At 34.1% G+C, this 23,631-nt stretch overlaps 1 protein-coding gene across 1 annotated transcript in view; it reads right to left on the bottom strand.

Annotated features, from left to right (window-relative positions):
- The window catches only part of DPP10 (dipeptidyl peptidase like 10), a 963,744-nt gene that overhangs the window by 80,744 nt on the left and 859,369 nt on the right, over positions 1-23,631 (bottom strand). Inside the window, exons 9-10 of the mRNA XM_044669137.1 lie at positions 22,475-22,629; positions 14,664-14,761 (exon numbers count right to left, since the gene is read on the bottom strand). Of these exons, the coding sequence (XP_044525072.1) occupies positions 14,664-14,761; positions 22,475-22,629 (253 nt within the window). The remainder of the gene's footprint in view (positions 1-14,663; positions 14,762-22,474; positions 22,630-23,631) is intronic.

Below are 23,631 nucleotides of genomic sequence, written 5' to 3'. Positions count from 1 at the left end.
TATATATATATACATATATATATGTATGTATAACGTATATATATAGTCTTAAAGAAAGGGGGAAGATAATGTCTTTCCTTATATAGTCATTCTTTTTAGTCATCTTCTTGGGAATGCAGGTTTCCTTCTAAAGTTTTGTTTAAAACAAATGTTTTCCTTTCTTTCTTATTGGCTTACATGCTTGTCTTTATTCTATATAAGACCCAGATCCTCAAGAAGTCCTCCAGGATTTGATCCTCTTGAGTCATCAAGTTAGAAACAAGTACTTTAAATAGATTGTATTCAAGTCCAAGGAGACCTTTTATTCCCTGGGAAGTGGTAGTAGGGAGTTGAAGGGATCTGGATAAGAAAGTATGTGAAGTTGTCTATGAAGACTTGTAGAGTAGAGAAACTTTTGCATTTCCAATGGGTGGACTGGCAGATAGGGTTCCAGGAAGATAAGTACTCAAACCAGTATTCACAGACTTTTCAACCCCTTATCATTCTGAATACTTAAGGGCAATTCTATTGACATGCTTTTATGCTACCAGAGTTTAAAACAATGTTGTTTAACCAGTGTTTTCTTCATTTTGATTGTTAAGTATGTGATGGATCTCTTTGGAAGTCTGTTAAAGCTTATGGATCCCTTGTCAGAATGATGTTCATAAATGCATAAAATTATTCACATAGCATTTAATAAGAAATCAAGGTTGGTGAAAATAAAGCTCCACACCCCCACCCATCAAAATCAATTGGTCTCAAGAAATTTGTCAAGTTTAGAACTTCTGGGTTTTAATTTAGTTTTCTTACTCTCTTTAGGTAGGGCTGACTCTACATAACAATGATTCAATCTGTGTATGGTTGACTATAACATATGACTGAAAACATACCACCCATAGTTTCTTTCCTTTAATTGGCCCACAATTCTTAACATTACATTTGTAAAGGGGTTAATCAAAATAGGTTGAAATAGGCAAAACCTAGCACCTTTTCTGACACAGATAGACATTATATAAGTGATTGCTAAATGGTTGACAATCTCTAGAAGGCCACTTTTAAAAGTATATGCTGTACACTGAGTCAGTTGACTTGTTAGTTGGCTTTACTAAAACAATGTCCTTCCCTACCTCATTTTTTAAATATCTTTTTAAAAGTGATAGCTCATTGGGAAGGAGATAGTGGAGAAATATGTTCAGAAATGAAAGTAATATAAAGCCTGTCAGTAAAACTACTTTTTAATAATCAAAAATACTTAAAACTCAGGGAAGAGTGAGACCATTGATTAATCATTCTCCCAAAAGCAAGTATTTACTTATAAGTTTTGCCAGGGTGGAATCTTGGAAAGCCCAGAGATCCTAGATGGATGACACAGGACAAGCAATTTTTTTCTACTTTTTCTCTTTTTTATTTTTTAAACATTTATTAATATTCATTTTTAACATGGTTACATGATTCATACTCCTACTTTCCCCTTCACACCCCTCAACCCCCCTCATAGCCGACCCACATTTCCACTGGTTTTATCATGTGTTGTTGATCAAAACCTATTTCCAAATTGTTCTTAGTTGCCTTGTTGGGGTGGTTTTCAGTCTACATCCCCAATCATGTCCACCCCAACCCATGCGTTCAAGCAGTTGTTTTTCTTATATGTTCCTTCCTCTGAATGTGGGTAGTGTTCCTTTCCATACATCCCTCAGAGCTGTCCTGTGACATTGCATTGCTGCTGGTACAGAAGTGCATTACTTTCGATTTTACCATAATATATCAGTCTCTGTGTACAATGTTCTTCTGGCTCTGCTCCTTTCGTTCTGCATCAGTTCCTGGAGGTCTTTCCAGTTCATCTGGATCTCCTCCAGTTTATTATTCCTTTGAGTGAAATAGTATTCCATCACCAGCATATACCACAATTTGTTCAGCCATTCCCCAGTTGAAGGACATACCCTCCTTTTCCAGTTTTTTGCCACCACAAAAAGCGCAGCTATAAATATTTTCATACAAGACTGTTTATGATCTCTTTGGGGGTACAAACCCAACAGTGGTGTGGCTGGATCAAAGGGCAGGCATTCTTTTATAGCCCTTTGAGCATAGTTCCAATTTGCCAGCCAGAATGGTTGGATCAGTTCACAACTCCACCAGCAATGCATTAATGTCCCAATTTTGCCACATCTCCTCCAGCATTCATTACTCTCCCCTTCTTTCATTTTAGCCAATCTACTAGGTGTGAGGTGATACCTCAGAGTTGTTTTGATTTGCATTTCTCTAATTATTAGAGATTTAGAACACGGTCTCATGTGCTTATTGATACTTTTGATTTCTTTACCTGAAAATTGCCTATTCATGTCTCTTGCCCATTTATCAATTGGGGAATGGCTTGATTTTTTATACAATTGCTTTAACTCCTTGTATATTTGAGTAATTAGACCCCTGTCAGAGTTTTTTGTTATAAAGACTTTTTCCCAATTTGTTGTTTCCCTTCTGATTTTTACTACATTGTTTTTGTTTGTACAAAAGCTTTTTAGTTTAATATAATCAAAACCATTTAATTTACATTTTGTAATTTTCTCTAACTCTTGCTTGGTTTTAAAATCTTTCCTTTCCCAGAGATCTGACAAATATACTATTCTGTATTCACCTAACTTATTTATAGTTTCCCTCTTTATATTCAAGTCGTTCACCCATTCTGAATTTATCTTGGTGTAGGGTGTGAGATGTTGATCTAAACCTAATCTCTCCCATATTGTTTCCCAAATTTCCCAGCAGTTTTTGTCAAATAGTGGATTCATGTCCCAAAAGTTGGGCTCTTTGGGTTTATCATACACTGTCTTGCTGATTTCATTTGCCCCAAGTCTATTCCACTGATCCTCCCTTTTGTCTCTTAGCCAGTACCATATTGTTTTGATGACTGCTGCTTTATACTTTAATATCTGGTACTGCTAGGCCCCCTTCCTTCACATTTTTTTATTATTTCCCTTGATATTCTTGATCTTTTGTTATTCCACATAAAATTTGATATAGTTTTTTCTAATTCAGTAAAGAAGTTTTTTGGTAGTTTGACGCTAAATAGGTAAATTAATTTGTGTAGAATGGTCATTTTTATTATGTTAGCTCATCCTTCCCATGAGCAATCAATGGCTTTCCAATTGTTTAGATTCAGTTTTATTTGTTTGGAAAGTGTTTTGTAGTTGTTTTCTTTTAATTCCTGTGTTTGTTTTGGTAGATAGATTCTCAAGTATTTTATATTGTCTAGGGTGATTTTAAATGGTGTTTCTCTTTCTACCTCTTGCTGCTCTAATGTGTTGGAAATGTATAGAAGTGCTGATGATTCATGTGCATTTATTTTGTATCCTGCAACTTTGCTAAAGTTATTGGTTATTTCTACAAGCCTCTTAGTTGATTCTCTAGGATTTTTTAAGTAGACCATCATATCATCTGCAAAGAGTGATAGCTTAGTCTCCTCATTGCCTATTTTGATACATTCAATTTCTTTTACTTCTCTAATTGCTACTGCTAGTGTTTCTAGTACTATGTTGAATAATAGAGGTGATAATGGGCATCCTTGTTTCACTCCTGATCTTATTGGGAAGGCTTCTAATTTATCCCCATTGCATATAATGCTTGTTGATGGTTTTAGGTATATACTGTTTATTATTTTTAGGAAAGGTCCTTCTATTCCTGTACTTTTCAATGTTTTCAATAGGAATGGATGCTGTATTTTGTCAAAGGCTTTTTCAGCATCTATTGAGATAATCATGTGGTTTTTGTTGTTTAGAGTGTTGATATGGTCATTTATGTGAATGGTTTTCCTAATGTTGAACCATCCTTGCATTCCTGGTATAAATCCCACCTGATCATGGTGGATGATCTTCTTAATTACTTGCTGGAGTCTCTTTGCTAATATTCTATTTATGATTTTTGCATCTATGTTCATTAGGGAGATTGGTCTGTAGATTACTTTCTGTTTTTGATCTTCCTGGCTTTGGAATCAGTACCATATTTGTGTCAAAGAAGGAATTTGGTAGGATTCCTTCTTTGCTTATCATATCAAATAATTTGTATAGTATTGGGATTAGTTGCTCTTCGAATGTCTGAAAGAATTCATTTATGAATCCATCAGGCCCTGGCAATTTTTTCTTAGGGAGTTCTTTGATGGCTTGTTCAATTTCTTTTTCTGATATGGGATTATTAGGTATTCTATTTCTTCTGCTGTTAATCTAGGCAATTTATATATTTGTAAATATTCATCCATATCTTCTAAATTGTTATATTTATTGCCATATAATTGTGCAGAATAGTTATTAATGATTACCTTAATTTTCCCTTCTTTAGAGGTGAGGTCTCCCTTTTCATTTTGATACTGTCAATTTTGTTTTTTTCTTTCCTTTTTTTATTAGATTGACCAGTTCTTTGTCTATTTTATCTGTTTTTTTCAAAATACCAGCTTCTAGTCTTATTTATTAATTCAATAGTTCTTTTACTTTCGATTTTATTAATTTCTCCCTTGAGTTTTAGTATTTCTAATTTAGTTTTCATCTGGGGATTTAATTTGCTTACTTTCTAATTTTTTGAGTTGCATGCCCAATTCATTAAACTCTGCCCTCCTTAATTTGTTAATATATGCACTCAAGGATATAAATTTCCCCCTGAGTACTGCCTTGGCTGCATCTCACAGAGTTTGGTAGGATGTCTCATCATTGTCATTCTCTTCAATGAAATTGTTGATTGTTTCTATGATTTCTTCTTTGACTAATTGGTTTTGGAGAATCATATTATTTAATTTCCACTTAGTTTTTGATTTTCCTGTCCAGGTGCCCTTACTAATTATTATTTTTATTGCATTATTATCTGGGAAGGTTACATTTATTATTTCTGCTCTTTTGCATTTGTTTGCAATATTTCTATGCCCTATTACATGGTCAATCTTTGTGAATGTACCATGTGCAGCTAAAAAGAAGGTGTACTCCTTTTTGCCCCTATTTATTTTTCTCCACATATCAATTAAATCTAATTTTTCTAGGACTTCATTCACCTCTCTTACCTCTTTCTTATTTATTTTTGGTTTGATTTATCTAAATCTGAAAGAGGAATATTTAGATCTCCCATTATTATGGTTTTACTATCTATTTCCTTCTTGAGCTCTGCCAGTTTCTCCTTTATGAATCTGGATGCTATATCACTTGGTGCATATATATTGAGCAGTGTTATTTCCTCATTGTTTATACTGCCTTTAATCACGATGTAATGACCTTCCCTGTCTTTTTTAAATCATATCTATTTTTACTTTGGCTTTTTCAGAAATCATAATTGCCACTTCTGCCTACTTTTTCTCATTTGATGCCCAAAAGATTTTGCTCAAGCCTTTAACCTTAAACTTGTGTACATCCACCTGCCTCAGATGTGTTTCTTATAGACAACATATGGTGGGGTTTTGGTTTCTAATCCACTCTGCTATTTGCTTCTGTTTTATGAGTGAGTTCATCCCCTTCACATTCATAGTTATAATTATAAGTTGTGCATTCACTGACATTTTCATATCCTCCCCTATTCCTACCCCTTCTTCTTACACTATTTCCTTTTAAACCAGTGATTTGCTTTAAGCCGCTATCCCTTATCCCCTCCCTTGATTAACTTCCCTTTCTACCTCCTCCCTTATTATTCCCCTCTTTTTATTTTTCAAGGCCTAATAAATTCACTCCCCCTTCTTCTCCCCTCCCTTTTTTGACCTCCCCTCTCCCCTGCTCCCTTTGGTTTATGCCTTCTGACTTTCTCAGTAGGGTTAGATAGAGTTTTATATCTCAAAGGATAATATAGCTACTCTTTCCTCTCCAGGTTGATTACACTGAGAGTAAGGTTTAAATATTACCACTTAATGCTCTCTTCCTCTCCTTCATATAATAGTATTTGTCCTCTCTCCTTCCCATGCCCTCTTTGTGTGTAATAGAATATCCTATTTTTCTCATTCTCTCAAGTTTCTCTTGGTGTTCCCTGCTATTCAACCCCCTCTTTCCCAACCCCTATATCATCTTAGACCATTTAGTATTCCACCCTCTCCCCATGAATTATTCTTCTGATTACTATAATAGTGAATACTATAGTAGTGAATAGAATTCACTACAGAGAATTATACATAGCATTTCTCCACATAGGAATACAGATAATTAGATCTTACTGAGGCCCTTAGAAAGGCAAATTTAAAAAGTATGAGTTTTCTTTCTTTCCCCTCTGATTCTTAGTTACCTTTTCATGTTTCTCTTGATTTTTGTAGTTGGATATCAAACTTTCCATTTAGTCCTGGTCTTTTCTGTGCAAATACTTGGAAATCTTCAATTTTGTTGAATGCCCATACTTTCCCCTGGAAGTATATAGTCAGTTTTGATGAGTAGTTGATCCATGGCTGTAGGCCCACCTCTCTTGCCTTTCTGAATATCATATTCCTAGCCTTGTGGTCTTTTAGGGTGGAGTCTGCCAGATCCTGTGTGATCCTGATTGGTGCTCCTTGATATTTGAATTGTCTCTTTCTGGCTTCTTGTAAGATTTTTTTCTTTTATTTGAAAGCTCTTGAATTTGGCTATTATATTCCTTGGCTTTGCCCTTTCTGGGTCTAGTGTAGAGGGTGATCTATGGATCCTTTCAATGTCTATATTGCCCTCTTGTTGTAGAACTTCAGGACAATTTTGCTGAATAATTTCTTTTAGTATGGAGTCCAGGTTTCTATTAATTTTGGGTTTTTCTGGAAGACCAATGATTCTCAAATTGTCTCTTCTAGACCGGTTTTCTTGGTCTGTCACTTTCTCATTGAGATATTTCATATTTCCTTCTTTTTTATCTATTTGACTTTGTTTTATTTGTTCTTGTTGTCTTGAGAGATCATTAACTTCTAATTGCTCAATTCTAGCCTTAATGGACTGGTTTTCGGCTATAATCTTTTGGTTTTCGGACATGATATTTTGGTTTTCCTTTTCAATCTGGTCATTTTTGATGTTCAATTTGCTTATCAGTTCATTTGATTTTTTAGCCTCAATTTCAAATTGCAAAATTCTGCCTTTTAAACTGTTATTTTCTTGTCTGATTTCCTTTTGAGCTATTTCCTTTTTCTCTAGCCAAATCTTTTCCAACTTTTTCGTCATCTCATATTTGAACTCTTCAAGAGCTTGTGACCAGTTTTCATTATTTTGGGAGGGTCCCATTGCTTGTTTGTTCTCCTCTTCTGTTTGCTTGGTTGTCTGGATTTTCTCTGTGTAAAAGTTGTCGAGTGTTAAAGATTTCTTCTTCTTGTTGTTAATCTTTCTCTTTTGGCGTTCCTGATTCTGGGTTGCCATTGTTAGCCCAGCCCGTTCTCAGAGTTTATCCTCACGCTGACTCAGGTCTTCTTTTTCTCAAGGTCAAGCCCCCTGGTGGACCCCTTTGCTTGATCCTCTGATGGAGGCTCCTTTACAAGTCTCAGGGCACTGTTTCCACAGTTGTATACCTGTCTGCACTGGTTCCCCACACAGGGTTTCATAGCCTTTGCTCACGCGCACCTGTGTGAGCCTGTGCTTGCCCCTGAGCTATGTGTCCATGCTCAAAGTCTGTGTACATTCTTTAGCCTTTTGGGATCCTAAGTCTTGATGCTCTCAGGAATAGGCCCTGGAGCTGCCAATGACTCAATGGGTACCCCAAACTTGCTCTATTTCTCTTGAGCTGGCTTTGGCGTTGTAGGTGGTATGGTGTGTGTGTGTATGGTTGCTCAGCCCATGATTTAGTGAGAGCTGTTTCACCCCTTTATAGCATGGAAATGCCCAGATTCCATGTACCTTCCACACTGCGCCCTGTTGTGGTGTCCCTCCGTTTGTCTGGATTTGTTTTTATGTCTCCTTGAGGAGTCCTGTATGTTTCGGTTAGGAGAGGTTAAGCACTGCTTTTTACTCTGCTGCCATCTTAACCAGGAACTCCAGGACAAGCAAATTTTAATAAAATCAGTGGTATACCTTCTGAGCAAATAATACAGTCAATACAGAAAAAGCCCAGACTACAAGGGGCTTCTAAAGATGAACTCCCAGAAAAGAAAGTGAACTAAAAAAGAGTGGGGCATCCAAAATCAATTTTATAAGTTTGCCTAGTAGGCTAAGACTTCCCTCAGAAGGCAGCAGAATGGCAATTCACCTCTTAGTATTATTTTAGACCAAAGGAGAATAGAAGATTAAGGGTCTTCCACATCTAGGAACATTGTGTATTTACTTGGCATTATACTTTCCCCAAAATGCTTTGCTGTTCTTTATATATCTTTTAATGATGGTAGACATTTTCATTTCATGCAGCCAAGATGGCAGAGCAAGGATTAAGAGTAAAGGAATGCTCTGAGCGCTCCTAAATCTACCTCCAAACAATCATACAGATACACATATAAACAAACTTCAAAACACATTTTGGATTCATCATAACTAACAAAAGACAGAGTGAAGCACTGTTTTCTCAAAGAAAATGTAGAGGGACAGGAGGAAGGACTTATCTCACTGGGGGAAGAGGGGAGAAGAGTATAACTGGCAGCATGAGTAACAACCAAGCATGTGCAGAGGAGCAACTCTGTACACACTGAGAATCATCAGAAGTGGCATAGTGGAAATAATCTCAGGGAATTGGCAGCTGAGCATTGAAATGCAGCTCAATCCAGTGCACATGGTACATAGGGGAACTCAGTGACAGGATTTCCTCCAGCCCAAAAGTAAATATGAGCTTCAATATATAGGGAAAGTTATGAAAAAAAAAAGCAAAACCTAACAAACAAATACCAAAATGGGGAAAAGATAAAGAAAAACCTGACCCTGGGAAACTATTCCAGCAACAGGGAAGACCAAAATGAGAGACAGTATATTATGTATGTATGCATTTATGCATTTATCTTTGAATTTAGAATCAGCAAATAGTTTTAGTTACCAGCTGTGGTGCTTGCTAGCTGTTTGACAATATGCAGATTGCTATTTTCTCCTTACTAAAATGGGGACAATAATGGTTTTAAATCTTTCCTCTTAGATATAAAAGCATTTCAAAAAACGTAAGCAGTCTAATTATAAATTAATATTACTTATGGTTGTGCATATACCTGGCACCAATATGAAACTCTTATTCAAGTTAAAAGAGAGTTCTTCTAAATCTGGGAATATTCCTAAAGGAGTATGGGCAAGCATTTCTCTAACTTTACTATTATGCTAAAATCTTAATAAAATCAACAGAAAGAGTGAGTTGAACAATGACAAGGAGCTTAGAAGAATAGTCATTTCAATATAAGTGATAATAATTTTTTTTAAGTATGATTCAGGAAAACCTAAATGAGCTGTCTGGAAGAATCTTTTATTATGGTCTCCAATTTCTTTAAAGATATTATGAAGAAATGACCATATTGTTAAAAATATAATTTGATTTTAAATTTAAATACAACTTAGCTAATTATATGAATATAAAGATAATATCTACTTAATTTGGAGATACCTCTAGTCTTGATAGATTACATGAAAATAATATTTAGAACTTAAATAAACCTTTGGGATGAAATAGAAGGGGAAACTGGGGCCAGAGCTATTAAGTGGATACTCCAAGATTAGGTATAGTACAAGAACAAGTATTAAGTAGCAATAATAGCATTTATATTATATTTCCTTGTATGTAAAATAACAAGGTCTTGAGGAAAGAGAGCATGCATTGGTTCTTACAGTAATTAGCAATGTGATATTAGTTGGGTGAGTTACAACCTCTGTAATGTAATATCATTTTTTCATTTGTAAAATGGAGATATAAATAAATCAAATATTGTTGACAGTTATACCCAATCTCAGAACTCCTGAGAAAGAAATTGATCAATCAAAGAAATGTAGAATGTATGAAAAATAGGTACATGTACACTTCCCAAAATTCCTGAGTTCCTTGGCACAGAATCATTGGGTAATACAGAAAGGGAAGGGGTACTTTATGGCCTTCAAATTCCAACTTAAAATTTTATATACGAAGAAAGAGATAGAGAGAAATAAATTATTTTATTTTGAAATGATTTCTAACCAGGAAATTGCGGTGCAGAATTAAAAAGAGAAAGGGTAGTCTTTGAGTCATTTGCCAGTTAATCATGTTAGAGTTAGTGGATATTGCCCTGAGGATAATATTTTTTTTTCTATTTTTTTTAAACCCTTGTACTTCGGTGCATTGTCTCATAGGTGGAAGAGTGGCAAGGGTGGGCAATGGGGGTCAAGTGACTTGCCCAGGGTCACACAACTGGGAAGTGGCTGAGGCTGGGTTTGAACCTAGGACCTCCTGTCTCTAGGCCTGACTCTCACTCCACTGAGCTACCCAGCTGCCCCCGAGGATAATATTTTTGATACTATCACTAGAGTAACAATTTATAACTTTTCATATGCTAAATAGGGGCAGCATACGTTGAGAACAGTCTCCAAGAAAGGCTAGATTGGCTATAACTCCTTAAGACTACATTTTAGTAACTCTTAGATATGTTATACTGGCTATCTTCATGGGGAAAGTCAAATACTTCAAAGAATATTCAGACACAGTGAAATAGTGTAAGCTTTGCTGAAGTTTAACAAAAACTGTAATTAAAAACAAAGCACAATAACACTAGGAACTTAGAAACACATGGCAAAAGAGCCTAGTCAATGCTTAGAATATAAGCAATGCCATGGCATTTTAAATGGTGGTTAATTTATTCCTCAACATTGCTTCTTGAAAATAGAAGAGCAAAAATGAAGACCAGTAAAACCCAAAACAAAGCAACTTCTACCTATTGAGGCAGAGAAATAATGCTTTTCATGTCAAGCCAATATAAAAACTAAAGTTCTAAAGATTGTGGGGAAAGGCATGGTTAGACTATCGACTGTTGTTTTTTCTTTTTTTAAATACCCTTTCCTTCTCTCTTGAAAAATTATTCTAAGTATTGGTTCCAAAACAGACAACCAATAAGAAGTTAGGCAATTGAGGGGTAAATGACTTGCTCAGTGTCACACATCTAGGAAATGACTGAGGTCAAATTTGAACCCAGAATTTCCTGTCTCCAGGCCATGCTCTCTATTCACTAAGTCACCTAGCTGTCCCTGTAGTGCAATCCCCCCCCAACACACACACACACACACACATACATTCTGTCCTTTGCTAATAGTATTGTTTGAATTCAAGGGAACTTGTTGTCTTCATCAGACATTAAAAACTTCCCCCCAAATATTTGGGTGATTTAAAACTATTCCATTGGTTCTGGAAGTTTCCCCAATTGTAAAAATAATGAACCCAAATAGACTGATATATAAAAATAATATTATAATGCATCTTTACCACATATTGCATATAATGAATGTCTACAATTTATGCAAAAATCAGAAAACAAATAAACTTCAGAGCTTATATAGGAACTCCTCTGATTTAAAATGTGTTAAAAATTTATGGACAATAAAGAAAATTAAACTTGTAAAAATGCACTGTTCCTCACAGGTACAATCAATCAATAGGGATTAGAATAAATCTTGTCTCAACATCAAAATTAAAGAGAATATGTGTAAAAATCTTATGAACACACTGTTAAATCCTTCAGAGTCAATGGATTACAATAAAAAACAGGACAATATTCAAGTTATTTATATATAAAAAGTTGTACAGATTATTTTACATCAATACATCTAATATTTTTACTTTTTCCAAATTCCATGTAGAAACACAAGCAACCTTATATGACTGAAAGATTTAACAATTTCAGGACATCAGGTACAGAGGAGATGTTTTAGGTAGTAGAACTAGCAGTTTTTAAAAATATATTTCATTTAGTTAGAAAGAGTAAGGATACCTATTCTCCTTATATTTCCTTGTTGCCTTTTAATTTAGAATCCTGATCTGTGAAAAGGGACTTCAGGCATAAAAATCTTTGTATAATTCTTTCACCATCCAAGGATTTGGGAATAGCATCAAAAGATACCCAGTTCAGAGAATTGTTAGGAAAAAAATCTTGCTGCCATTTCTGTCCCATGAAGTTATGTGTAGCTAAGATATATAGTAGTCACAACATAATATGAGAAATAATGGTTTATCGATGCAAATTACAAACCCAAAATTGGGAGGTAAGGGCTTAACAGCAAAGATGATTGATTTCCCCTCTCCTGGTAAGTTTGGATTACATTCTACAATACATATTTGTCATGCCCTAGAAACCCAAAACTAAGCCAAAAGGGATGCCTTCATGCCCAGCTATTTCTTTCTTTAAAATTCTGATCTTAACAAACAAAAAATAAAATGAGCATGCTGACATAGAAGAGCAAAAGAAGTTTGTATATAAAACCACAAATCTCATTTACATACAAAAATTTTTATTTTAAGTTTATAACAAATTAAACATATAACTTTCAAAACTGTCCTAGATTCTTTCTGACCTCCCTTCTATTTTTTCATATTTTAAAAAGATGTTCTAAAGATTTTTTTCCTTTCTCTTTTTTCTTGCTCAAAAATGTCTTTCATTCTTTCTCTTCCAAATTCCATCAGTCTGGAAGAAAAATGGGGGTGGGGCTATTTGTAGCAAATATGTATAGTCAACCAAAATAAATCCACACATTGGTCATATCTCGAATGTATTCTGATTCTCCATCTTGAGTGAATTCCTATCAGTAGCATGCTTTATCTGGTCTCTGAAATAGTAGTGGTTGATTGCAATGACTAGACTTCTTAGGTGTTTCAAAATAGCATATTTATCTTTTAAAATTTTATTTAAAAAGAGAAGCAAGCTCAACCTAACAGACAAGACATTCCTTTTTAAACCCTTACCTTCTGTCTTAGATCCATTCTTTGTATTGGTTTCAAGGCAGAAATGGTAAAGACTTGGCAAATTGAGCTTAAGTGACTTATCCAGGGTCACATACTTAGGAAGTATACAAGGTCAGATTTGAACCCAGTTCTTCCTGACACCAGATCTACCATTCTACCCATTGAACCACTTAATATCCCCTAGATCCATATGTTCTTCCAATTCCTTATATACGTGTGTTTTGGGGATGATGATGATTTTTATATTGAGAAAAAATAAATGTGATATTGGTTTTCTGAATAGATGATTTAAAATAAAGTAAATATATTTTTCAATGTCTTCCCTACCTCTTAGGCTCCTTTCATCACAAATGCCTTTTCCTTAAGTGTTCCCAGATGAAAACATTTTAATTTTGAGAGTAACAATTAGAAATCCTACATCTAAGAATAATTTTATATTTTAAATTATTATGTATTTTTAAAAGTATATGCATAGATTCATGTTATTAAGTTTCCTAATAATCCTTTGAAATTCAATTATTATTCGATTTCTTCAAATTACTATCACCAAGTTGATCTTCCTGTCAAATTTTGTTACACATGTTGAAATGAAAATATATTGACAATTTCTAAGTTACCTGACATTACAAATAGTATCCGTATATAATCCAGTCCAATGAGTTACTCATTTCCCCCCCAGTTATATGTAGAGCTCTTATTCTTATTTCTTCAATGCTTTAAAAGTCTATAGTTTTAATGATTTGAGTACTCTGTTTACTGATGTAGATATAAGCTTTTCCTTATCATAGTAGAATCTTATTGAGGGTTTTTATGACCTGAAAAATAGGCAACCTAGTTATAAGGCTCTTAAATCTGGCTAAGCAATTCCTCAGAAGGCAAACGTATACTCCATCACTCTGGGATTGGACTCAACTTGTTTCCAACTAGATGGGTAATTTATATTTCAAGAAGTCAGGGTCATTACAGTGAGCTATCAAAGAAGAATTTATACAGAACATCTCTACTTTTACTAGACCAATTTGTAGAGTTAGAATATAGTTGATGAAAATTATCCTACATTTGTGGTTATCCAGTCCATTTTCTATAATCTGGGATATGTGAAAAATATGATGACAGGATTCTTAAATAATTTTTTCTTTTCTGTAGATTTCACTCACATATTTTAAACAAGCTTTTGTAATTAAACCTAAAATGTTTAATGACATTCTGTTCCTAGATTGTTTATACTCACTGCAAACAGTGTGTGTGTAAATTCTCAATAAAGTTCCCTTAATTATCCTAGATCAGTGATGGGCAAACTTTTCAAAGAGGGGGCCAACGAAAAGGAAATGCTCATCTGTCAGTCTGTTTCTAAGACAACTCTTTCAAAGTTTCATTGTATTGTATCCTACTCATTGTATTCTTCAGGTTAGGAATAGTCACCCAGCTGGATAGAACATTTTAGGGGCCCGCATCTGGCCCACAGGCCGTAGTTTGCCTATCACTGTCCTAGACAGATAAGGATGGCAAGGTTGAAAATAAAAAGTTGTAGCCAAACTTCTGTGTAAATACTTATATTTGAAGACCATGTTTTTTTTCTAAAGGAATACTACTTTTTAAAAGCCATTATTTTTAAGAAGCACAATACTGTTTTCAGGAATAAATGTCAATTGAAAATTACCTTCCATCACAATTATTCCAATCCATCAGTTCTTTTGTTAACAGGCTTAGTTTCCTGTGTCCATTAGCACTCTTCATTTTGAATGATTGCTAACCTCATTGAAAATTAAAATTTACCTAGATTACTATTATTCCTAAAATTACTTTGAGAATTAATGAAGGAAACAGCATATTTTTATTATATTAATATAATTATTCACATTGCTTTCCAAGTTGCAAAGAAATATTAAAGTGAAATTGAAATGGCATACCTTGATTTAAAACTGTCAGGTGGCATAAGCTCCAAAGTATGAGTGGGTCCGTATAGGTTCACAACATATAATTTAACTGTTGGGTTCACTTGACCAGCCTTTGAGGAAATAAAAGTAGTAACGAATTTAAAGCATTAGAAAATGATGAGAAATAATTGGAACTATAGTAAAATATCTTATTGTATATTTCTTCACCATTATAAGCAACCTTGCAACATCTCATTTGAACTTCATAATCCTTTGAATTTGGCAGTGAGCATAGACTTATGCCCATTTTGTGGATAAACTGAAGTTCAGAGGATTTAAGAAACATATTTGATGCCACACAACTAGTAACCAACCAGTCAAGCTACAGTTCAAACCTAGGGCTTCTCGACCCTAAGACTAGTGTAAATTTCATTATGCTATGCAGATATTCAAAAATCTTATTTCTTCAATTTCAACACTCTTTCCCCGTAATAAAAATGCATGATTATTCTCTCTTGGAAAATGCAAAATTCAGGCTGGATTTATCAATTTCACTACTTTTGCTTGTTGTTACTCATTATTTAGTTTAGTCAGTGAAAATGTTGAAATTAAATTATCTTGAGCTATTCAGTATATAATGCCATTGTTTTTCTCTTCCCAAGAATGGCATCTTTGGGATTGATTCTATAATCAGTCAAAAAAAAAAGGTGAGCAAGAATTTGTCCATAAAGTTTCTAGAGAGCTTTACAGGACAAAGGAAAATGGTTCATGGGAGAAATGTGAGACCAATTTGTCCGATGGTTATAATAAATTGTTGTTTCCTCACAACTCTACCAAAGAAAGATTTTCCTCAAATGATCTGGAGAATATTTTGGTAATTTTGAGAGATATTCATATGTTGATGAATTTTTCAAAAAATTCTGAATATCTTTCTAGTAAATGAGTATGTTATAGTCACTAACCAATACTTCTTCAAATTCTGCTTCTTTCACCTGATTTGGTAAGTTAGAATTCTGTTTGCTTTTTTAAAAATATCCATTAGCTTTAAAAGACTATCTGCCTTTTGATCCAGCCATAGCACTGCTTGGATTATATCCCAAAGAGATAATAAGGAAAAAGACTTGTACAAACATATTTATAGCCACACTCTTTATGGTTGCAAAATTAGAAAATAAGAGAATGTCCTTCAATTGGGGAGTGGCTGAAGAAATTGTGGTATCCGTTGGTGATGGAATATTATTGTGCTCAAAGGAATAAAGAACTGGAGGAATTCCATGTGAACTGGAATAACCTCCAGGAATTGATGCAGAGTGAAATGAGTAGATCCAGGAGAACATAGTACATGGAGACTGATACACTGTGGTACAGTCAAACATAAAGGACTTTTATACTAGCAGCATTTCAAAGATTCAGAGCAAGGCTGAGGGACTTATAAGAAAGAAAACTAGCCACATTCAGAGGAAGAACTATGGGAGGAGAAACACAGAAGGAAAACAACTGCTTGAACACATGGGCTGTTGGGGATATTATTGGAGATGTAGACACTAAATGCTAACTCCAGTCCAACTATTAATAATATGGAATTAGGTCTTGATCAATGAATGATACATGGAAAACCCAGTGGAATTGTGCATAGGCTAAGGCTAAGTGTATGAGGGGGTTGGGGGAGAGGGAAAGAACATGACATATGTAACTAGGAGAAAATATTCAAAATAAAAAATAATTTCAATAAAAAACAAATAAAATCCATTAGATACTACTGAAGAATTGATATAAGGTGACCTTGTGGACAGTTTCTCTGCTATCAAAATCAATGATTTTTAAAGAAATTTCTCTAAATTTTAGTTCATTTTATTAGAAATTCCAGGGGACATTAAGTGGTTAAATATTTTCTAGGGCACTTTGTTGTTGTTTTTTTAAATAAGCCCTGCTGCAATATTAATATTAACATACTTGTTATCTGGGAAGATAACACTTGTATAAGACACATAACATAATCTACTTACACACAGACATAGAATCACACAAGATTATGATCAGACTGGAAATAGAGTTCCTTTCATCATTTTCTATTCATCCTCACCTAATGAATTGCCTGACTTTCTTCAAGTCTCATGTAAAATCTTACCTTCCACAAGAACACTTTCCAGATCTCCCTTAATGTTAACATGTTCCCTATGTTGCTTATCTTCAGGTTATCTCCTTTGTATGTGTCTGTTTGCAAGCAGTTTCTTCCATTACCCTGAGCAAGAACTGTCTTTTACCTTATTGAGTATGCCCACTGCTTAGCACAGTGCATGGCACATGGCAAAAACTAATAACTACTTGGTGCCTGACTGGCTGATCTCATGCCTTCAAAAGTGCAGGTGTTTTTGTTATTCCACCCAGTCATTGAACAGGCAATTTGTTCCTTCCTCTTACTTAGGCACTTTTGGCCAATAGGTGCACAAATGAGGTTTACCTGTTTGTTTTATTTTTTAATACTTTTGAAACTAAGGAGTTTTCAGCCATTTCAACCTCAAAAAAATTTCCCATAAAGTTTTCAAATGAACAGATTTTTTTTGCCTTCTGTGATGCTGAAACACAAAATTTGATAATAAATAGTCGTGATTTTCATGGCAATTTAATTTAAATTAAGGGAGACCATTTCATTTAAGAAGGTTAGCCTGAGGTTAATGAAATAGAAAAAAAAACCCAAAACTTTTGTGAATGGCTTGTGCTTTATTGTATGGGGTTTGAATGTTGCAAAATTAGGTAAAATTTCATTATGTTTGTTTGTGTAACTGTTTCATCAGTCGATTTGACCACATCATAAATAGGTTAACTCTCATCTTACTCTAATCTGCTAATTTACTATGGTGTATAATAGTGTGAATTAATTGATTTCCTTTTTTCCAAAATTCCAATTTCATAAACTTTTTCATCTGAATAAATTTATTTTGCAAAGCATTTTCACCTACAATTACAGAAAATTGTTTTTGCTTCTTAGGCTTAGAAAAGATTTGAAGAATGAACAATAGAAACAAAATGCCCTGTCTGTCTCTTTGTAGCCAAAGCCTGAACCTTTGGTCTTCTTTCTTGTATTAATAGATTTCAAAATTTATATATCCTTGTCTTTGGTATTCCTACTTCCAAGGATCTAACTATAGGCACAGATGCTTAGGACCTCATGGTATGATTCAAATAAAACTAGATATAGAGGTGGAATATCTGGGTTTAAATCCTGATTCAACTACTCACTAACTATATGAATGTGGATAATTCATATTACTTCTCTGGGATTCTGTTTCCTTAACTGTAAAATGGGGATAAGAATAGACTTTTCCTATATAAAAAAGGAGTTATGAGGATGAAAATAGATAATATATGTAAAAAAGTACTTTTTTCAGTTTGATTTGTAGTGAAAATAAGCTGGAAACTAAAAAGGTACCCATCAATAGAGAAATGGCTGAAAATCCTGTGGTTTGTGAATGTGACAGAATATTATGCTGCTGTATTAAATGAGAAAGCAGATGATTTCCTAAAGACAAAGAAAGGCTCATATAATTATTAGAAATAAGCAGAACTAAAAAAAACTATTCCAGAACATTTATATTAACATAAATAATTTTAAAGCTTTTTATAAACTGATGAATTAAGTGAACATAGAAAGAATAATGTATGCAATAACAATATTGTAATTTCATATAACTCTGAACTCTCTAAGATATGTGATTAAAACAATGACCATCCAGTATTCTAGATGCAGCATCTTAAATTATGTTATCCACCCCATCACAGGCAATTGACTCAGGGCATGATGGAGAATCTTTTAGAGACCTAGTGCCCAAACTACAACCTCATGCCACATGTGAGCTTCCCATCTTACCCCAGACAGGGGAGGTAGTAAGTGCTTCTATTGGGCTGCTGGGCAGAGGGGTGGGTCATATGGAAAATGTCTTCTGCAAGAATAAAAAATAAACAAAAAAATACATCCTTACACCTCAGGCGTGTGTGGAGAGGGGAGAAGGGAGAAGGTCCCCTCAGGCCTGCTCTGGCACATGTGTAATAGCTTCACCAACATGGAGTTAAACTTACATAAACACATATATACATGCAGATACACACATTTCATGTATATGTAGATATGCATGCATAACCATATATGTTATAGCCAATGGGGAAATTATTTTTGACTCTATATATATTTGTTTTATTTAAGTTTATTTTTTTACATTAGGATGGAGGTGATGGGGAGAGAAAATAGATTTTTGTTTATTATTAAAAAGTAAAAGTTGAAAGATGGGCAAGTGTGACAAATGGTGAATGTTGTATGTACTTTCAAATGAAGTCACTATATTCTTAGTCTTGACTGTTTTGCTTTATTACAAGAGACACCTCTTGAAGTGTAGATAATCTTAAAGTATTTGTAATATAAAAGAAAACATGTTGATTACTTTTTGGAAGAAAAGTATGATGTGCTCGATATAAAGCTATTATTTCCAGTGGTACAAACTTATTCTGAAGCCTGATTTGATTAATGTGGATACTCCCAGCAGTCATGCAAATTGCAACTCATCTGTGCTCCCTCAATTTGATCAATTCATGGGTATATCTTCCTATAAATCCTCCATATGAAGTCTACCTAGCAGACTGAGTGAGATATGTCTTTATTGTGTACTAATAATAAATACAAATTAACTCTTTATATCAGAGATCAAGGTGGGTCAATGGAAACACAATGATATCCTGCCACAGTACCCAGGTATTCACTAGAGTTTGCCTACAAAGGTAAATTTTCTAGCCACAGCTATAGGTGTAGACAAAGACTAAAGGAATCTCAGAGTTCATCTGAGGTTTAATTAGATTAGAGGGGAATCTAGGTAGCTCAGTGGATAGATTATCAGGTCTGAAGTTAGGAGGACCTTGGTTCGAATTGGCTCCAGAAAATTCTTAGTTGTGTGATCCTGGGCAAATCATTCAACCCCGCTTACCTAGCCCTATTGCTCTTCTGCCTTGGAACTGATACAAATATCAGTTCTAACTTGGAAGGTTAAATTTTGAAAAAAAAATCATTTGAAAATTGCATTTTGTTTTGTTTTAGTACAGAAAATTTTGGTCATGATACTTTATAGATTTCAATGATGATCGGACAATTTATTGCTACAAGACAACCTATAAATATGTTTAAATACCTCATAAGAAATACCTGTCCTGGGGGCAGTTGAGTAAGCTCAGTGGATTGAGAACAAGGCCTAGAGACGGGAGGTTCTATGTTCAAATCTAGCCTCAGACACTTCCCAGCTGTGTGACTCTGGGCAAGTCACTTGACACCCATTGCCTACCCTTAGCACTCTTCTGTCTTGGAGCCAATGCACAGTATTGACTACAAGATGGAAGGTAAAGGTTTAAAAAAAGAAATATCTGTCCTTTATAGGAAGACTTCAGTTCCTTGTCTGTGTCTAAAGAAATAATTAATTATATTCAGCCCTTGAGGTGGAAATTTTGCATGGAAAATCCATTCTATTTTATGAATATTTCATCCATTTAACATAATATAAATATCTTATTTTTAATCCTTTTTAAGATTACATTTGTTGCTATAAATTATATCTACCTCTGAATTTTAATATTAATATTGAAAATTGCTATGCAAATTTAACAAAGTCTCACTAAAGTTTTCTATTTCGTTCCACAGACGGTTTATAAAAGCCATTACTATAGATCAATGATGGTTCAAATTAACTTTCTTCATAACTAAATGATCAAAATTTTCCCTTCATGAAAAATATGATCATTTTAGCCTTTGTCTAATTTGAACCTCCTTTTTTATCATTTCTAACTCCAAATATTTTCTAAATTTTAAGATAATGTTCATCAAAGAGTAGAGAAGATTCATAGATTTCATTCTTGCCCCTTCTCTCTTCTTTTTTCGCTCTCTCCTTGGATACCTTTTGTTAATGTATTTAACCTCGAAGGAGACATTGTTTCTCCACAAAATAACATTAATTGTCGAAGTTTAGTAGATGAAGCTATTAAGAAGTATATGGATTGTTTTAAAATTTAAGGACAACATGTCATAATATGGATTCAGGCTTCCAATAAACTTGAAGATAAAAGATGGGAATCAGGAAGGCAGTCCTGAAAATATATGGCTATAATCTTTGATTTTGAAAGGAAATGTGGTCTTGTGGACTAACTACTGAATTGGCAGCAAGTGACTTGGGTATGAATCCTGGTTCAAAAACCTTCTTATGTTTGTAACCATGGTCAAGTCACTTATCTCTCTTTTTTTTATCTTTTTTTTTTAAATCCTTACCTTCTGTCTTGGAGTCAATACTGTATATTGGCTCCAAGGCAGAAAAGTTGTAAGGGCTATGCAATGGGGGTCAAGAAGTCACTTATCTCTTTAAAAAATGGGTTCCTCTATAAAATAAGATTAATAATTTTGAACTAATTTTGTTACAGTTTTTACCTAATGGAATACCTTTTTGTTTTTTTTTTAAACCCTTGTACTTTGGTGAATTGTTTCATAGGTGGAAGATTGGTAAGGGTGGACAATGGGGGTCAAGTGACTTGCCCAGGGTCACACAGCTGGGAAGTGGCTGAGGCCAGGTTTGAACCTAGGACCTCCTGTCTCTAGGCCTGACTCTCACTCCACTGAGCTACCCAGCTGCCCCCTTTTTGGTTTTATGATGCTTTATGAGTAGCTATTATGACTTTACCTTTCCTCAGAACATGACCAAGGAGGATAATGTTCACGGACATATGGAGAAATAACAAAGTTCGGGGAAAGTTTGGAAACCTAAATAAAAAGAATTCACATCTGACATTGGAAGTTTTCTTTCTCGCTGAACATAATCTCTACTTTTATTTTGTTCTCTTTTTGGTAAGGGGTAGGTGGGATCAGTATATAATATAGTTAGAGCTGAAAAGTATCTTGGAGTTCCTTTAGTATCATTCCATCTCTTTGTGGATAAGTAGGAGTCATTATTGAAAGAGCATGTGTGTCAAGTTCACTTAGTAAATTCTGTGATGTTTTTTTTTTCTCTCCTAGGTGGCGGCGGTGGTGGTGATCATGGGATATTTTATTTGAATGGGAGATTTGTGAAGTTCTTTATACTATAAAAGTCTTATTTTAAGTCTTATATTCAACTTCTAATATTGTAAACCAGGACACTAGAGAAGAATGGAATAGTCTTAGAAATGATATATAAAAAAGAAAAAACCTCACAAGACTGAAAAGAAATGAAATACTTCTGAATAGTAGTACTGTCACATAGGAATGGCAGTCATGAGAATAGAAAAAATACTTATGGAGAAAAATGCATCAGAATATCTTGCCCCATACTCTCTCTAGGTCAATAGGCAAGCTAGTATATCACATATTGAATGACCTGTGAAATCTGATACCAAGACCCAAGACACCCAGTGCTCAGATTTACCCAGAGTTTCAAGGGAAAAACTGATGTGGTATCTCTGTTATCTATGGGGTAACATTAGTTGAAAGTCAGTGGCTGCTAGAGAAAAAATAAAGAGAGAGAGAGTGGAAAAATGAAGAGTGGAAAAGATCTCTAAGAGAAGGGAAATTAAGAAAGCTAACACAAGAAAAATTAGACCAGAAAATTGCTAAAATTGTCAGAATTAATTTTGTCCTTCTAAACATGTGCCATGTTGATTTTCCACCTCGCCCTCCATCTATTCTAGAAAACAGTGTAAGCTATCCACCTACAAGGTGATAACAGAAAGAATTATAGCATTTGCTGCTCTTTAGAGACAATTCCTCTAGGTATCAACCATCTATTTATCATTCAGTTCACTAATCTAAAAAGATAGAATTAATGAGCCAATCCCACCCAACTTACCTTAGGATATGGATATTGTTTTGCTTTCGGATATAGCCCTCCAGTAAAGCGAGGAATAACCATATTGGGCACAAAAGAGTCATTTATCATCAGGAATGCAAGTCTTTCTCCATCTGGGGACCACCAATGAGCAATATGGGAATGTAGAAGTTCCTCTAGAACAAATAATATTCTTTGATATCACTTCTGCAAACATGGGTTCACTAATCCACAGATAAACTCTTCTTGGATTCTGAATGATATATTTATTATCCCCTTGCACTGTTAGACTTTTTTTCTATTAAATATAAAACCACTTATTTTTGTCATATTGTTTTTTTTTTAATTCAAGGGGAAAAGGCTACAAATGGACAAGCATATTGAGCAAGTAGTCAAAATTCCATGTGTATTTGGAAGTATGACTAGGGAGATAAAAGTATTGCTGATTAGGAATGGCAAACAGAGATGGTGGAATGTTGGAAGCTATCATTCCAAATTATATTCTTTGAAACAATATTTAATTTATTTCAAAATTCCTTTGGTTAGAATATAATTAATATATATTGAGAAACAACTTGATACCTAAAACTGTACAAGGTAGAGTAACAAAAGAAATAAGAACTTAAAATGTATTTGAGGGGCTAATAAATCACTTGGTGGGAAACAGATACATAAACACACAAAATATGTACTTACTGAAAATATATACACATTTACATCAACATATATTTATATATACATGTAAATATTATATGTGTATGTATATATTATATATGAAAAACTAATTGTTAAATGTACTATATACTTAAATGCTGATTTATGCTTTAATTTATGTAGAGGTCAGAGAGGAAAGCATGGACTATTAAAACAGAGATTAAATCTAACTGTACCACAAGTATTCATAAACTACTTGTGCTTAACATGAAGTTAAATAATACTACAGTCCATGTTGAAGGAATTCAAAATAAGCATTTTGTAAGAACTATAAACCAAGAAGCACTACCCTTCAAAAAGAAACATTCCCCAATATATATGCCAAAAATAAAATTAAAATCCTTTACTAAGTGTAGAAATAAAATTTAAAATACCCATTGAGGGAAAAGTATCATTTTTTAAAATAAACACACATATGTCCTCATACAACAATTAATTAAAAGCTTTAGGTTGTAATTATCATT

The sequence above is a fragment of the Gracilinanus agilis genome, chromosome 3 (genome assembly GCF_016433145.1).
Source record: "Gracilinanus agilis isolate LMUSP501 chromosome 3, AgileGrace, whole genome shotgun sequence".
NCBI classification, from domain to species: domain Eukaryota; kingdom Metazoa; phylum Chordata; class Mammalia; order Didelphimorphia; family Didelphidae; genus Gracilinanus; species Gracilinanus agilis.
Note: the sequence above shows the minus strand (reverse complement) of the source record. Positions and strands in the feature narration are given on the sequence as shown.